The sequence below is a fragment of the Mustela lutreola genome, chromosome 6 (genome assembly GCF_030435805.1).
Source record: "Mustela lutreola isolate mMusLut2 chromosome 6, mMusLut2.pri, whole genome shotgun sequence".
Classification (NCBI taxonomy): Eukaryota; Metazoa; Chordata; class Mammalia; order Carnivora; family Mustelidae; genus Mustela; species Mustela lutreola.
The window spans coordinates 75913581-75932058 of NC_081295.1; the positions used below are offsets into that span (position 1 = coordinate 75913581).

The 18478-nt window shown below is 37.8% G+C and overlaps 1 protein-coding gene across 1 annotated transcript in view; it reads right to left on the reverse strand.

Moving 5' to 3' along the window:
- The window catches only part of RNF217 (ring finger protein 217), a 141555-nt gene that overhangs the window by 10825 nt on the left and 112252 nt on the right, over positions 1 to 18478 (reverse strand). Inside the window, exons 4-5 of the mRNA XM_059177665.1 lie at positions 6650 to 6851; positions 313 to 384 (exon numbers count right to left, since the gene is read on the reverse strand). Coding sequence (XP_059033648.1) covers positions 313 to 384; positions 6650 to 6851 — 274 coding nt within the window. The remainder of the gene's footprint in view (positions 1 to 312; positions 385 to 6649; positions 6852 to 18478) is intronic.

Genomic DNA, 18478 nt, shown 5'->3' on the forward strand with positions numbered 1-18478 from the left:
AAATCTGGGTTCCAGTCCATTAAACTCTATCATTAAACTACTCGTTGTATTAACTTTCATATTAAAAGGGAATTAATAATGCTTTATAAGATGTATGAATCAAAGTCTTTACAGACTGCAAAAGTGTCACACAAATACATCCTATATGAAATACACCCTCTGAATCCATAAGTCATGTGCTGATGACCATCTAAAGCAAGCATGGAACAGATATGTCCACTTAGTAACTGACTCATGTTACTACATTTACACTCATATTTTCTCTACGGCACTCAAAAGATTCTAATCTCAGATATGTTAAGTGCTTCTTACCGATTACAACTGCTATGGCCCCTAGTGCTAATCCCAAGACCAGGATTAGAGGTGCAACGAATAATTTTCCAGCTGGAAAACAAAAGGCAAGACCATTTAGAGTCTTAAAACTAATTTATCAAACAATTTCAGCAATGCTTTTTAATACCACAGTGTACATTGTTTTTTAATAAGTGTGATTATAATTAAGGCAATATTTCTCTTAGGAAATGGATCAGGTGTAGAACAAATATACTTATGTAAATTCAGTAACCCCACAGAAGTCCTGGGCACATTAGTCAAATATTTCATAAATCATTTAAACTTTCTAACCAAAAAAATTCCAGTGTTAGTGGTTCACTTTATTCTACCAGGACCATTCATCTTGGTGCTTTTCCTTTAGATCTCTGTCATTTTTCAAGATTCTGAAAGATTAATAAGGGAGTGACAGATTCTGAGTTGGTAGAAGAAAATCTAATTAGCTCACAAAATGGAAAGCTAATAGGTGCTACAGATGGCTTACATCCAAGCCCACATCTGAAAAAGTGATTTACTTACTTCCTGGGTTCAAAGAAGAGTAATAATATGAAGACCTAGCAGGCTGAACTACAACTGGGATGCTTATATATTGTTATGGAGCGCCTGGGTGGCTCAGTCGGTTAAGCCTCTGACTCTTGAGTTCAGCCCAGGTCATCATCTCAGGGTCCTGGAATCCAGCCCCACATCCAGCTCTGTGCACAGCCAGGAATCTGCCTGAGGATTCTCTCTCTCTCCCTGACTCTCTCCCCTGTCAGTGCTCTCCCTCTCTCTCTCTCTTTTTTTAAAGATTTTATTTATTTATTTGATGGACAGAGATCACAAGTAGGCGGAGAGGCAGGCAGAGAGAGAAGAGGAAGCAGTCTCCCTGCTGAGCAGAGAGTCCAATGTGAGGCTCGATCCCAGGACCCTGGGATCATGACCTGAGCCGAAGGCAGAGGCTTTAACCACTGAGCCACCCAGGCGCCCCTGCTCTTGCTCTCTTAATAAATAAATAAATAAATAAATAAATGTCTTTAAAAATAGAAATAGATAAATATTATTAGAGAAAATTACCAATATACAGTATATTTAAGGTTATTCCAATGAATCATTTTAATAAATTCAAAGAAACAACTGATACTATCAGAGGGGAGGGGTAAGGGAGATTGACAAAATGGGTGAGGGGGAGAGGGCGATATAGGCTTCCAATTATGGAATGAATTAAGTTACTGGGATAAAAGGCATAGCATAGGGAATATAGGCGGTGATACTGTAATGGTGTATGGTGGCAGATGGTAGCTATCCATGTGGGGAGCACAGCATAATGTACAGAGAAACTGAATCACTGTACTGTATACCCAAAACTAATGTAACATTGCATGTCAACTAGAGTAAAAATAAAAATGTGAGAAAAATAAAAGAAAGCACTTATAAGAAAGCTACGTGCTGGTCAGGTGGCCAAACGATGGCATCAGCCAGCACTTTTTTTCTGAATAAATAGCTGAGGAGCGATTATACTAAATGCTGGTTTCATGTAAACAGGGCACAGAGTTCACAGTCAGAATTCCACTCACTTTGAAAGGCACAGCACACACGGAAAGAGGGCAGTAGTTAATATCTTGTCATTATATAGTAACCTTGACCTTAAGGCATGTGAACAGCTGCACCACTCAAACACAACAAGAGATGAGAAGGAATGGAAGGGCTTTGCCATTTAAGGATACACCAGCAACAGCACTCTACAATTAATGACAGTAATTTGGAATAAGCAATTACATAAAAAAAAAAAAAAAAAGAAACACAATGCTGTCATTTGTTGGAAGTTTGTCAGAAAAGTATTCATTTTTTTATGTTTAAGGAATGGTCTTTGGAATCATGACCAGACAGCTAGAAAATACAGTCTTTAATATCTAATTTAAAAAGAGGACTATTTAAATGTCTAACCATGGGATTTACTTATATTTTTTGCCAATGACAGAATCCAGTTAAGTAATATGAAATCTTTTTTTTCAAAAGATTTTATTTATTCATTTAACAGGGAGAGAGAGAGACCACAAGAATAGGGAGCAGCAGGCAGAGGGAGAGGGCGAAGCAGGGAGCCTTATGCAGGGCTTAATGCCAGGACTCTGAGAACATGACCCAAGCTGGAGACATACACTTAATTGACTGAGCCACCCAGGCACCTCAGTAATATGAAATCTTACTGAACAATGACATTTTTTACATTCTTAAAGCTGTGCTTAAGAGAGTTTTAGAATATATTGGCCTGGATATTTTATTTTTATTTTTTAAGAGGTTTATTTATTTATTCTAGAGAGAGACAGAACAGGGAGGGGCAGAGAGAGATGGAGACAAGTAGACTCCTTATTGAGCGGGGAGCCGACCTCAGGGCTCGATCCCAGGATCCTGAGATCATGACCTGAGTTGAAATCAAGAGTTGGATGCTGAACCAACTGAGCCACCCAGGAGCCCCTGGTCTGCATATTTTTAAAAAAATCTGTTTTTTCCTATACCCATTGCTCAGTATAATCATTCATGTTTCCTTTTAAAATAATTAATATATTTTAATAATAATAATGAAACGTGATTGCAGAGTACTAGCACTAATTGTTTTTTTCTCTAAGTATCAAAAAATTCAAAGAACCAGTGAGCTTTTTCTTTGGGAAGTAATAAACTTATTCCAATCATATAATCAATGTTTAATACATGTTTAATTTTACTTTTGAAACTGTTTTGAGGAATTAAGCACATCTTCTTTTATTCCTAGATTATTAACAATTCATTTAAAATACTATTTTCAATAGCTGAAATAATATTCTATTATATCCATATATATCTTACTTAAATATTCATGTGTTTAATTTTCTGTTCCTTTTCTTTGCTATTTTAAAATATACCTACAAACAAACCACTGTCAGTCTAGATTTATCATTTTTTAAAAAAGATTTTATTTATTTACTTGACAGACAGAGATCACAAATAGGCAGAAAGGCAGGCAGAGAGAGAGGAGAAAGCAGGCTCCCCGAGGAGCAGAGAGCCCACCCAATGTGGGGCTTGATCCCAGGACCCTGGGATCATGACCTGAGCCGAAGGCAGAGGCTTTAACCCACTGAGCCACCCAGGTACCCCTAGATTTATCATATTTTAAAATATCCTTCACCTTACTATCCAATTTCTTTGCCAAAGAATTGCACAGAATTTCTAATTCATTCAATAGGGTATGAAAGACCAGCATTGAGTATTAACAAAAAAGTTTGCTAATCAATAGTTCAAAAAAACTCTTTTTAATTTACATTTCTCTGCCTACTAATAGCATTGAATATTTTAAAAAATGTTTATTGGCTACTTGCATTTTTTCAATTTTGGTTCCAGAGCTCATTATTTTTAAAAAAATTGGATAATTATTTTTGGAGGAGACTCTATTGCTTTTGTTCATATAAACTATCTGCCACTTAGAAATCAGTTAAAGACCTATATTTTCTTTCCTATTATACCCTTTAACATAATACTTTGAGCATCTGTATGTAATGGTATGAGAATTCAGTACTTCTTCTTCATCACTTTTATTCCTAACACCATTCATTGAATAATCTGCCTACTCCCACCAGGGGGATACCCCCATGTCAGAAGCTGCTAAACCCATCCTCAAATCTCTGTTCTCCCTTGTTCTTTAGGAGTAGAACCTCTGATGCATAGGTGGGCACACGGTCACATGGAATGCAAACCATGTTTCCCATCTTCGAGCTGTGAGAGCAGAGCAGGCACTTTCTCTGCCTCTGTCCAAGGACATGTGGAGGTTGCAGTCCCAAATGGAGGGAGAAAACTGGGTTATGTCCCATGAAAACAAAGAGTAGGAGGGCTTTGCTATCATCCACCTTCTCTCTTATACGGCAGGGCAGGGAGAAGCTAAGTTTGTGACTTACAGAGTCATTCCTTTTCCAGCCTTTTGTGTGGCTGGGAGAGGTGTGGACCACCTTATTTGGAGTTATGGTCCAACAGCAGTTAGAGACAGCCATATGGGAGGTGGGAAAGCAGGTGTGGGAGGGAGAGCTTCTCGGAAAGCCAGCTGCTCCCTACTCGTCAGGTTTGTCCCGACACACAGGTGCATGCACACACATAGTAGAAAAGAGGCCCCAAAGGAAACCATTTACAGAAAGCTGACCATAAAATTTTTAATAAAAACAGAAGAAACTGTGCAGAGAAGATATTCCCTGCCGACAATGTTCACTGGCTGTGCATTTTATAGGCCGTTAAATAACTCAACTCCTATTTTATGACCCAAGAAGAGGATTCTAGTGGCCTTCAGGCAAATAAGATGACCCAAAGAGAATGTATTCAAAATAATACTGGACAAATAAGGCAAGAAATAACTTCCCTTATTTAAGAGTGATTAAACCAAATAACAAAAAGGGACAGGGTTGCCTGGGTGGCTCAGTGGGTTAAGCCTCTGCCTCAGGTCATGATCTCAGGGTCCTGAGATTGAGCCCCGCATCGGGCTCTCAGCTCAGAGGGAGCCTGCTTCCCCCTCTCTCTCTGCCTGTCTCTCTGCCTACTTATGATCTCTGTCTGTCAAATAAACAAACAAAATCTTAAAAAAAAGGGACAAATGATGATCAAATAAGAGATTATTAAAATAAAAATGGAAGGAAACATCTTATCACAAAATGTCATTGAAGTAAGAAAAAAAACTAGTAATACAGAAAATATAAGAATTTTGTATTTTTTTGGTTGTTCTCTGTATATAGTCTTACAAATAGGTTATAGCTCAAAACTTAATTTGAAATTTAGTATTCTCATGGTAGTAATGTTATAAATAGGCATTAGATTCCCTAGCTATCCCTCCAAACTCTATTTAATAAGTAAATATTGGGCATACAATTATAATACATACAAGCAAATAAACAGCAAATATATATACTACAAACAACTAAACAGGAAAACATTGAAAATCATTAAAACCAATCTTGACCATATTAAATGCTATTGGTTGTGAGCAATTACATTTAATTAAAGGTCAACAAGAATATTTACATAGAGATCATACAAGATTTTAGAAAATGATGGCACTGGTTTCCATAAGTTAAGATGAATTTTAAAATATATGTTCTTTTACCTAAAAGAAATGCACCATTGGCACCAGCTTTGTTCTGATTCGCCATCATAGGATTCTAGTAAGGTGAGAGAGCTACAATAATAATAAAGTGATGGAGGCTTAAAGAGAGATAAAAAGAGATTTTCATGAAGTAACTAGGCAAAAGTAGGCAGAAAATGGGAAATGTGGAAGGTGTTGGCACATACATGAGAAAGACTCTCAGAGGTGAAAGTATTGAAGTTTTGTGTAATGGAATAGAGAGAAGAAACCTCACAGTGGATACATTCCAGAGAGGTAGGGAGCTAATGGAGGAAGACATATCAGGTCAGAAGAACTCTTATCATACAAAGGTGGTGGCATCAGCCCAGAGCAGGAAATCTGGGTTTATGTTTGCATATTTGTGTATGAGACCATGTGTTGTTGAGAACAAAGAAGGGGGTAAAATCTTAAAGCATAAAGGTATCGCATTTGGATATTTAAACTTGGGTTTGTATGTAATGAGGGCATTTGATACTCACTTAATTAACTGTTAGCTATTATATTAACTATTATTACAATAGGAACATACATACAATGGCATTGACTATATAGATACAATAAGAATCCAGCACAAGGCTCTGAAACATGGGGATTTTTATTTATTTTAGTTATAAATTTTTTTTTGATTGATTGAAAGGTGGGGCAAGAGAGACCCACATGCACTAGAGAGCAGGGAGGGGGAGGGGCAGAAGGAGAGGGAGAACAGAGAAACCTAAGCAGGCTTGATCTCACCACCCTGAGATCATGACCTGAGCCCAAATCAAGAGTCTAAGGCTTAACCAGAGGAGACACCCTGGTGCCAAATAGGGATTTTCAAAAACTGTATTGCATGTCCTCCATGAATGGAGTATATGTGTACAACAAGTTGCTATGTATTGTCAACAGAAAAATAAATGTGACATGGTCCCTCTCATCAAGTGGCTTACAATAAGGCTTCAGAAATTTAAAATATGAATTTGCATTTCTGCAGTATAGTAAATAATTTGTTTTTCAAACAAAATCTGCTTGCTCATATAAGTTGTCTAGCCACCAAATTTAAATTTCCATTCCAAACTCAAAAGTAGAGAAAATTTCTTCCTCCTGTTTTTGGTCAAGTCCCCACTAGAATACCTGACAGGTGCTCAGAATTATCATAGCTAATGCATCTGAATTCTCTTATCATGGCTTACTTCCCAGAAAACATTCCTATAAAGCATGTCAGATACTTACCACAGACTGACCCTCGCACTAATCTCCTTAGATGAGGTCTCTCTGGGAGGTAGCGATATTTGCAGCCAAATATACTGAGGTTTGATGTGTGGTCTCCAAAGAAACGGAGTTGGCGGTATCTTTCCCCACATCGATAACAAAAATTAGTGTTACATTGTGAGCAGGTCATATGGTCACATCCTTCAGTTCTCTGGATGTGAATCTGTATTGACGACAGAGAAAAAGATTGGAAAAAGTTATTATATGTTTTTACAAGTGAAATCTGGCAAGTGTTATTGAACAAACAATTTCCACCAAAGCAAAAGCCTTCCACAGCAGTTTACTTACAATCACACTGTGCAAGATTGTGTTTGTATCAGATACTCTAATGTATAAATCTCAGTAACATTTCAGGTATTCAAGCTGTTGGCTTATTTTGCCCAACATATAAACAGGAACATTGCAAAGAAAACTCACTTATCTCTCTAGACATACACCTAACTCAGTGGTTAGGAGGCAATTTAAAATGCTGTGAAAGTATATTATGTTTATGCTATGATCAGCAAGAATGAGGTGATTTGAGGAATTAGAAGAGATGAAGAATATTCCTTAGAAGAAAAGATCACGTAAAACTCTGTGTGCATAATTAAAAAGGCACAGAAATCTTTCTTTTTTCAAAAAATTTTATTTCTAAGTAAACTGTACACCCAACATGGGGCTCAAACTCACAAACCCCTGAGATCAAGAGTCACATGCTCTATGAACTGAACCAGTCAGACACCCTAAGTAGGAGTCTTTCTTTGGAGAAGAAAATGATAGCAGCTGTAAGTGTATTCACAATAACATTTCAGTTTCCAATTCTAATGTCATTCGCAAGTATGTCTTTGGGACTATTTATACAAGGCTTTCTGTTAAACTCAGCATTTTCCTCTATTGCTGCAGTCAAGTTACATGTAAACAGAGCTTCACCCATAATGTAATAAGAACTGTACTCCCACAGTCTACCAGGTACCCAGCATGGGGGGTCACTGTCTCGAGCCCTGGGACCATGTTACAATAAAGATGTATTCCTTGGGGTACCTGGGTGGCTCAGTCATTAAACGTCTGCCTTTGGCTCAGGTCATGATCCTAGAGTCCTGGGATCAAGCCCCATGTTGACTCAGTGGGGAGTCTGCTTCTTCCTCTCCCACTCCCCTGCTTGTGCGTGGGCTCTCTCTCTCTCTATCTCTCTGTGTTTCTCTGTCAAATAAATAAAATCTTTTAAAAAAGATATTGTTCAAATAAATAAAATCTTTTAAAAAAGATATTGTTCCTTGAGAAATAATTGGATTCTTGGCTCAGAACCTTTATGGACACTGTACATAAACTGGGGCCATCTTTCATTCAAGTATATGCACTCTTTGTTAGGTGAATTACCATGAAAGAGAACTTAACACTGCTTCATAAAAAAAGAAAAAGATTTGGTTACACTGTCTAACCTTATGTTAGGTTAAAACAGGATCACCAGAAATGGTCTTCCCATTTCACTACAGAATAGGCATTTGCTACATTCAAGTCACATTCCACTCATTCTTGTTTATTTATATATTTATTATTTATATATTAGTTCTTTGCTTAGAAAATGTATTCAAAATGTCCCCAGTACTTTTCTGACTATTGTAATTTCTACCCATGACTTTGCTTGGGGATGAGTATGTCAGTGAGTATTTAATGTAATTGGGAATTTCACAACATGTGAGACAAACCCACCACTGGTTGCCTCTTTTTAGTGAAGCCCTGGTTGCAGCCCACAACTTGCCACAATTTTAAAAGAGTAAATTCTACATCCAGCATGGGGCTTGAACTCATGACCTCGGGAGTTATATGCTCTACCACCTGAGCCAGCCAGGTTCCCCCAACTCTACATATTTCATTTAAAATCCTACTCTCCTTCCCCTGATACACAAGGTAGTTCCCTGAACTTCAATAGTACAGTTATATATTTATATTTTTCAAAAGCTACTCAACAATTATGGAAATGAGATCAAATCATCCAGGAAAAAGAGAAGATGTTTAAAGTGAAAAGAGAAATTTCAAAGTTGGGAGATAAAGAAAGCTATCCATTACAAAATATGACCTTCTTTCATAGTTTTTGAAAAGAAAAATTTTGAAATTGCTAACTACAAATCATATGCAGCATTTCAGTTTTAGTGATTCAATAACCAAAATTTTGAACGTCAATTTAAAAGAACAATATGAATTTTTAGAAGGACTTCTGAGGGTGCTTTTAAAATAACAGTACACAGTAATCATAGTAATGGTGAAAGTTTCATTTGATAATACACATATTTGTGAATCCATCCTCTGTGGGAGGCCGCAATAAGATTTGAGACGAGAACCAAACCAGGCCCTGACTTGTGCCTCCTTTAAAGTCCAAATAACCTAACAAAAGGTTTAGGACAGGAAAAGTTGAGTAGCACTGAGAAAGGGTCTGTGCTATGTGTTGTGCACTCACCTACGTGACTTCCCACACGCTTGCTAAACAAATGAGAACAATTCAGTCGGGGTCATAAGTTCATGGCTGGTCCTTGCTGCCCTAGTACAGCCCATAAATTACTTTCAGGTTTGCTGTATCAATACAGAACAATTGTACTGGCATCAGCCATTTGGCATCACGAGGTCTGCTTATAGTTAAGTGTGAAACTTATTATGGGAACTCGTGGTTGTTTAACTAGACACAGATGTATTGCTTCTCCTATTGTAATATCACTATATATATGGCCTTAATGCTTTGAGTAAACTTAGCACTGTTGGACATCCTCCTCAACGCTCCTCCTGCCCCCATCTCTCCCCTTCTCGAGTTCTTTTCTTCATCCTCTTACCCTCACGCTCCTGGTCGATTTGTTGTGCCAGCCACAACAATCCTCTATCCACCTATCCATCCATCCACCTACCATCCATCCATCTACCTACCTACCTACCTACCAACCATCTATCTACCTGTTTACCTACTGCCATCCATCCATCCACCTACCTACCTACCTACCAATCTACCTATTGGAGAGTTTCTAGGCGACGATGACTATTTTGAAGAAGTAATAACTAAACAAAGGGCACTACAATGACTGCCACCATAGCAGGCACTTAATAAATGATAACTGAATGAACTGAGAAAGAAAAGTGTCCCAAATGGTTGGCAGGACATTCGGTACTGAAGATCATTAGGCTGATTATAGGTTAAATGTCCTTTCCCTCCCAGTAGCTGACTCTTGGCAGGTAAGTCTCAGCTCATAGGGAGGTAGAAAAAATCTGGGCTTTGACTTCACCAAGCCCTGTGTTTGAATTCTGGCTCCACAGCTACATAGAAAGAGGTTACTTCTTGCTTCGATTTAGATGTTACTTACATGAGAATAAAAATGTGATAACATATATATGGTGCCTAACCCATTGTTGGGCACTTACTGAGTCAGATCAATATAATATTGAGTCCATCTATCCCTTTCCCTTTCCCCACCTAAAAATGTGAGAAATGCAATGCCTGATATATGTAACTGCACACCCTCTGACCACTGGGTAGTCGCCATTCCTATGTTTTCATATGGGTAATTCTTGGTTGATGCTAAACTAGAGAGTGCCTTCCTAGGCAAGGACTAGTTTGTGGTCAGGTGCATATGAACATCTCTGGTCCAGGGTTACTAACAAATCCTTATGGGCCAATAGAAGCAAAACTTGTTTTTCCTGCTATTGGCCACTTCATCTTTTTAAATTATATTAAATTTTTTTTCTTTTACCTGACAGTCCAGTAAGAGTAAATCCAGATTTTGTGGGACCTGAAGATTATCCAATTTGAGGGGCCCTCTTAAAAGAGAAGAATGTAAATTACAAGTACAGTTGACCCTTGAACAACAGGAAGGTTAGGGGCAATGAGCCCCCCTGCAGTAAAAAATCTGCCAGTAACTTCTGACTCCCCCCCAAATTTGCTAATAGCTTACCGCTGACCAAAAATCTTACTGATAACATAAACAGTTGATTAACACGTATTTTATATATTATATGCTGTATTCTTACAATAAAGTAAGCTATAGAAGAGAAAATGTTACTAAGAAAATCACAAGAAAGAAAAAATACATTTACAGTGAATCTGCACAGTTCAAACCTATGTTGTTCAAGAGCCAACTGTACAAGTTAAATACAAGGCCTAAGAAGGGGCTTGTACAGGTGAGGGTCTCTGGGACTTAAGGTCCTTAGCTTCCTGATAATTTCTCATCTAATCCAGCACTTCCCCTCTGTTCTGCCTGTTTCTGTGAACAATTCTGAAGAACCATTTCTGTTACCACAACCATTTCAGTCATGCCATTCAGAAATAATAGAGGCCAAAGGTCTAGTGGACCCTTGGGCTATTTCTGATCCTTCTTCAGATCCCTGAGCACTAGGAGAAATCCTGTTCAAAGACAATTGCTGACCACCCAAAATAAAGGTTACTTCAAGTCAACTCAGCTTTTTGATTGTATGTTGTATATGATCTTTAATGGAAATAAGGACACTTAATGCATTTCCTGGTCACACAGCATAGTGTTGTATGTGATCTATAAAGGGAAAAGGACTAATATTTGTTTAGAGCCCATTAATGTGCCAAGAATTGTACATAGATTAGCACTGTTAAGTCTCATAACCGCACCTGAGACTGGCGTTCTTATTCCTAACCTGAGATAGGAAAAGTAATCTACTTGAGTGAATGGAGAAAGGATTTTGATTCGTGTCTCTTTCTTTATTATGCTAAGCAGACTTTTATAAACTTAAAGTTAAAAAAGGGTCAATAGTGTCCTTTGCTAACTGACAGCACAATCTTTGTGCTAGTCAAACAAACGTGTGTGTTCTCACACACAAGGCATATCTTGAGTCTTTCAGCTTGTTTTAGCTGCTCTCTGGACTGATTTACATTCTTCCTGTAACACAATATCAAAACTTTTTGACAGGAGACATGTACTAATAACAAGACAAGCTTGTCACTGACGTTCACTTGGCTCGAAATTTCACATGAAATTGTCACTGACATTTTATCTCTGCTTTTTGCTTCATTGGGTTCTAAAATCTTTACGTGGCATATCTTATTTCATTTAAAGAGTGAAGACTATAATTTCTAGTCTCTTTGAACAGTCTTTCCTTCTCTCTCTCTCTTTTTAAAGATTATATTGTAAGTAATATCTACATCCAATATTGGGCTTGAACTCACAACCCCAAGATCAAGGTCTCATATTCTACTGACTGAGCTAGCCAGGCTCCTCTTTCCTTATTGCTAAAATGATATCTGTATAGAACAGGCAACTAAAATATTATTAGTCCAATAATCTTTCTGCACAGGGACTGATGAAATTCTTTTTTTTTAAAGATTTTATTTATTTATTTGACAGACAGAGATCACAAGTAGGCAGAGAGGCAGGCAGAGAGAGAGAGAGAGGAAGGGAAGCAGGCTCTGCTGAGCAGAGAGCCTGATGTGGGGCTCAATCCTAGGACCCTGAGATCATGACCTAAGCCGAAGGCAGAGGCTTTAACCCACTGAGCCACCCAGGTGCCCCTAAAATTCCAAACTCTATAGTAAACTTGTACATTGCAGGATTATATGGTTTTAAAGATTAATTTGAATATCTTACACAAGACAAGCAATGATTTAATTATGAAAAAGTGGTTTCAACCTTTAGTACACAGTGCTTCCTTTAATACTATTGTAACTATCTCTTGATTATACATATTTTACAATTTGATAATTACAGAGAAATGAACTGACACAGCTCAAATTAATGTGCAACAGGAGACATTACTTTTCACATGTGCTAAGCAAGTTGTAATTTTGAATTCCTAACACTCAGGGGATGATAAATTTCATGTGCTAAATGAGTGCCCTAAGTATATCATTAAAGGTTACCCTTTGACAACGTCATCTTTGTTTTTAGGATATAAAGCCTGAAAACATGCTTTAAAAAATATTTACATAAAGTACATTTTATTTCTCAAAGAAGCTATTTTTACTTGGTATTATAGTTTCAGAACATTCGTCATTTTATCTCTGCTACAAAACGAATTAATTTAGCATCAAAATTCTGGTTTTGCTTAGAGATGGAGACAAGGTATGACAGACAAGAAACTCTTAATCTTTTAAATCAAACTGACTACTCACTCATAAAGCACAACTCTCATTTGATTTGTGATGACTCACAGGGTTTCTTCTCTCCCTTTATAAGTGAGTGGCTGATACTTAAAAAGTTAAATATTTAAACATTAAATGTTACTTAGACCTCTCTACACTTAAAATTCATGAGATATGAATATGACACATATTTCTTTAAAAAGACCTTGAGGGGTGCCTGGGTGGCTCAGTCAGTTAAGCATCTGCCTTTGGCTCAGGTCATGATCTCAAGATCCTGGAATCTTGAGGCCAGCATAGTTGGGCTCCCCGCTCAGTAGAAAATCTGCTTCTCCTTCTCCCTCTGCTCCTTCCCACACCCTCCCCACTCGTGCTCTCTCTCTCTCTCTCTCAAATAAATACAAAATCTTTAAAAAAATAGAAAGAGCTTGATATTAAATCCACTTTATAGTTGGGCAGAAATGACAACATGGACCTTTTTTGAGTCTATGACATTCCTCATAGGGCTAATACATTCACACCTATAATAAGATATTAATTATGAAAGCCATACATATATGTCCATTAGTATCTGCCATCCTCAAGTTGTTTATATTTTGTTTAGTAAAATGCCTACAAAGTATCGAAAAAATACAACTAGAATCCAGCCATTAACTTTCATATAGATTCTATTTAACCAAAAGGTGGAAGAATAACAATAAATGAACTGTTGTTAAGTATTTAACTTAGTTTATAATTATACCAGTACACCTCCCCAGGGTGCCTGCGTGGTTTAGTCTGTTGAGAGTCTGGCTCTTAGTTTTGGTTCAGGTTGTGATCTCATGGGTCCTGAGATCAAGTCCCATATCAGGTTCCTGCTCAGTGGGGAGCCTGCTTCTCCCTCCCTCTCTTCCTGCCACTGCCCCTGCTTATATGCACTCGCTCTCTCTCTCTCTCTCTCTCTCTCTGATAAATGAATAAATAAACACATCTTTTTTTTTTTTTTTTTTTTTTTTTTTAAAGTGAACATGTATACAAAGCCTTCAAAGATCTGGTAAAAGTATTGTGAACCTAGAATTCTTGCCCAACTATAAAATAAATAATATGTGAGGGCAGAAATAAAACATTTCCAGAGATGCTAAGACTCCTCTGTACCTTCTCTCGGGCCACCAATTAAGGAAGCACTTTAGTAAGCAAATGAATGTGAAATTCAAAAAAAGACCATTTAAGGACATACAAAAAATGTTGCAAGAAATCTCAGAGAAAAAGCTGGCAAGCAATTGGTCCAATTTAGACTAAAAAGTCAGCTGGTTTAAAGAACATCTCCAAAAAACCCACAATGGAATACACACCAAGCCCTTAAATTCCTGAGGAGTAAATATTCAGTAACATGATAATTAAAGTGGGCATTTCCACTCTCAATAGAGGAAAAAAAGAAACAATGAGAACTTTCAGGAAAAACAAAACAGAAGGAATGTAATTTCAAATATGGAGTGTAACAAAATACGGCACAATTAAGTAACTGATAGTGAGCAAGCATGCTAGAGGCATTTTCCCTAGAAGTTGCAAACTCACAGAAAAAAACAATATAATCCTAATCCCATAATTATATGTTTTTGATTGTGGAAATACCCAGTTGGTTTTTAAATGTTAGAATCATCCTTTAGGAAAAAAAACAGAGGTATTAAATACTATATTAGAATAGAATATTAATGTTATTAAATTTAACAATATAAAAACAAAGATAAAAACAAAGTTACAGCTTATAAAGAATGGGAAATATGGAAGAAGCAAAAAGAACTACAGGAGGGCGACATCCTCATAAATCATCTGAAGTTGTCAGGTTATTGAATAGACATTTGAGTACATTATTTAAAGGTAAAAGATAATCAAAAAAAGAACTAAAGTAATAACTATCAAAAATTAGAAGGAGAAAAAAAATTGGAAGGAGAAGAAAGGAAGGGATTACATAAGTGAAATGAGTGGTCACCTCTATGAGAATAGACTACATTCCAAAAACAAATAAGATGTTGACTGCAAAATTATTTGATGTCTCCTGCTCTGTTAGCTCTCTCTCTTTTTTTTTAATATTTATTTGACAGAGAGAGACACAGCGAGAGAGGGAACAGAAGCAGTGGGGGCGGGGGGTGGGGAGCAGGAGAGGAAGAAGCAGGATCCCGAACTCAATCCCAGGACCCTGAAAGTGTGACCAGAGCTGAAGGCAGATGCTTAATGACCGAGCCACCCAGGCGCCCCTCTGTTAGCTTTTTGAAGCCAATACTCTGTCTGATAACTTTAGTTGTCTTCCAATGCACTGGTTTTCTTTGTTATAGAGAATTTCATATATACTTCAAGTTAAATCTTAATGACTGATTCATGATGACAAAGTTTTTTTTAAAGATTTTATTTATATACTTGAGAGAGAGAGCATGAGTGGGGGATGGGGGATGGGGAGGGACAGAGGGAGACAGAGAAACAGACTCCTGCTGAGCAGGGAACCCCGACAGTGCTCAATCCCAGGGTTCTAGGATCATGACCTGAGCCGAGGCAGACAGTGAATCAACTGAGCCACCCAGGTGCCCCGACAAAGACTTGGAAGAAGAGTGTAGAGTACTGTCCAAAGCTTATTTCCTAGGTGAGAAATGTACTATAATTTAGCCCCTAATTTTCTTCCTTCTTCTTCCCCATACTTCCTGAGACCCCATGTCAATGTTCTCAAAAATCTTCTGATGCCAATTCTGCCAAAGGTTCAGGTGTCTTCCCATCCTGATAAATCCTTCCTGTAATTCTACTCGATCTTCTGACCATTGATTACCTTCTTACTTCCATCTTTCCAAGGTTCTTAAAAGGATGTACTCACTGCTTTTCTTATTCACCTCTTAATCCTTCAGTTGACTGCATCCCCACATTACTGAAACATCCAGATCGGTTTTCTTTCTCCAGAAAAGATTCAGTCATTCATTCATTCATTTACTCAATAAGTATTTTTTGTTCATTGATAAATTATGACATGGCCCCTGTGCTTAAGGAGTTTGTCGTCTGAAGTGTAGACAAACATTAATCAATAGTACAGATAAATGGTCATCTGCAACCTAAGGCAAATGCCGTGAAGGAAAAGGAGAAGGTATGAAGAGAATATTGAATAGGAGGAGTTTGGTCTGGTCTGAGGGTCAGAAGAAGCTTCTCCAAGAAAGTGACATTGATCTGAGAAATGAAGGACAAGTAGCAGTTCACCAACTAAGAGGCCTCAGACATAGGGAGTGCATTTCTAGCCCAGCATCTTCATGACACCATATCCATGAAATGAGAAGCACACTGCATCAGCCCTGTCACAGCATTCCTCATTCTACATTTTAAAACTCTTATGTGTATCCTTCTGCTCAAATGCTCTACTCTCCCACTTGATAAGATCAAAAGGGCCCTAGATCATGTACATCTTGTCTGTTCTTTTATTAAAGAAACTTGCACAGGTCCTGTCACATAGGCATGTTCTCAATAAATATTTACTAAAAGAACAAATGAATATTATCCATGACCCTCTAATTGCCAAACCCAATAAATACGTCTTTTTAAAAGACTTATATATTTATTTGTGTGTGAGAGAATGCGTGTGGGTGGGGAGAGGGGCAGGGAGAGAGAGAGAGAATGTTTAAGCAGATTCCTGACTGAGCGTGGAGCCTAACTCTGTGGGTCTTGATCCCACGATCCTAAGATCATGCCCTGAGCTTAAACCGAGTCTGGCACCCAACTGAGCATCCAGGTGCTCCAATAAACATCTTTTAAACTCTTATCTTGTGGTATCTCTTAGTAGCATTTAACTGGTTGATCACTACTTCCTTCTGACCGTTGATATACTCTTCCTTCAATGCCAACTTTTTTCCAGGTTCTCTTTTCTCTCACAGGTTCCCATTTCTTCACTTATCCCTCAATTCTACCCATGACTCACATACTCTTTGGGGGATACTCTTTCATATTCAAAGAGTTCCAGCTTCCCTCATTTCTTCACTTACACCTTGGACCTGCTTTTGAGCAGCAGACTCACGTAACAACTATTTGAGGGTCATATATACCTATACGCCTGACAGCCGTTTCAAAGTCAAATAAGCAAAACCAAACTCATCATCATTTCATGACCTCATCCCAACAATGACAAAATAAAGCTAGGTTGAACTTCATTATTCTTAGTTTATGGTATCACTCCATTTAGAACAAAAGTAAATATTTGGTGGTTATTCTCTTCTTACATCGTACATCCACATAAAATCATCAAGGTCAGGCAGGTTTAGCCACAAGATATTTTATGTAATCCTTCTCTTCTCTAGTCTCTTGACCACTGGCTTAGCTCATGCTGTCATCACTTCCTTCTAGATGTCTACAACTACCTTCGCAGGATCAACAGCAACTAACCCAAAATATAAATTGGACACCATGCCCCTGCCTACCGCTTTTCAGTGTGGAGGCTAAAATCCAAGTTTCTTGACTTTGCATGTGAAACCCAGACTTCTGTTTCCTTCTACAGCCCCACCTTTCACCACTTCCTTCTATGAACTTTACTCTCAGGGAACCACAAAGTGCTTGTGGCTGCTGCACAGAATACACATTTCCTGGCTCTGTGCCCTTGTATTTTTAATTGTAATAATCTCACTCCTGGATACCTTTTATCATGCCCCAATCCATCCAATAATCCTCAACAACCTAGCTCTCCCTGGATTCCTCAAGATGAATGAGCTATCCATTAACCATGAACCTTCTAATAATATTCTACGCAAAGCCCTACTGGAGTGCAACAGTGTTTGATCATTGTCAATGTAATGGCTGTGTCTCCCCTTCTGTGAGTGTCACCAGAAATTAAAAAACACGTTTTGCAGAGCATATAACGGACTCTCACTAAAAGTCCTTATGTGTAGGAAAGAAAATTGGCATTTATCCATTCAACAATTTTCTATTTTGGATGCAAAATATAGCCACTAATTTATTTTATTTTTAAAACATTTTTAATTTAAATTCAATTTAATTAACATATAGTGTGTTCTTTGTTTTAGAGGTAGAATTTAGTGATTAATCAGTGCTCATCATAACAAGTGCCCTCCTCAATCCCCACACCCAATTGCCCCATACCCATCCACTTCCCTGCCAGCAATCCTGTTTGTTTCCTATAGTTACAAGGACTCTCTTATGGCTTGCTTCCCTCTCTGTTTTCATCTTTTCTTATTTTTCCTTCCCTTCCCTTAAGTTCATCTGTTTTGTCCTTAAATTCCAGAAGAAAAAAAAATAAATAAAAGGCATCCAAATCCTCAAAGAAGAAGTCAAACTTTCACTCTTCACAGACAACATGGTAGATACTCTGTGTAGAAAACCTGAAAGACTCCCCCAAGAAATTGCTAGAATTGATAGAGGAATTCAGCAAAGTTGCAGGATATAAAATCAGTGTACATAAATCAGCTGCATTTCTAGACACTAACAATGAGGCCCAAGAAAAAGAAATCAAGGCATCTATCCCATTTACAAGTGCACCCAAACCCATAAGATACTAGGAATAATCTTAACCAAAGAGTTAAAGGATCTGCAGCCACTATTTTACACAGTGACAAGTCATATAGTGCAATGGAGAAAAAATAAAGCACTTTAGGGGCATATTACCTATTGAGGTAGGGGACTGTAATTATGAGAGGCTGAATGTTGCTAGAAGGCATGAAGGGAGAGAACAGGCCATGCAGATAGCTGGGGAAAGAATATTCCAGACAAAGGGA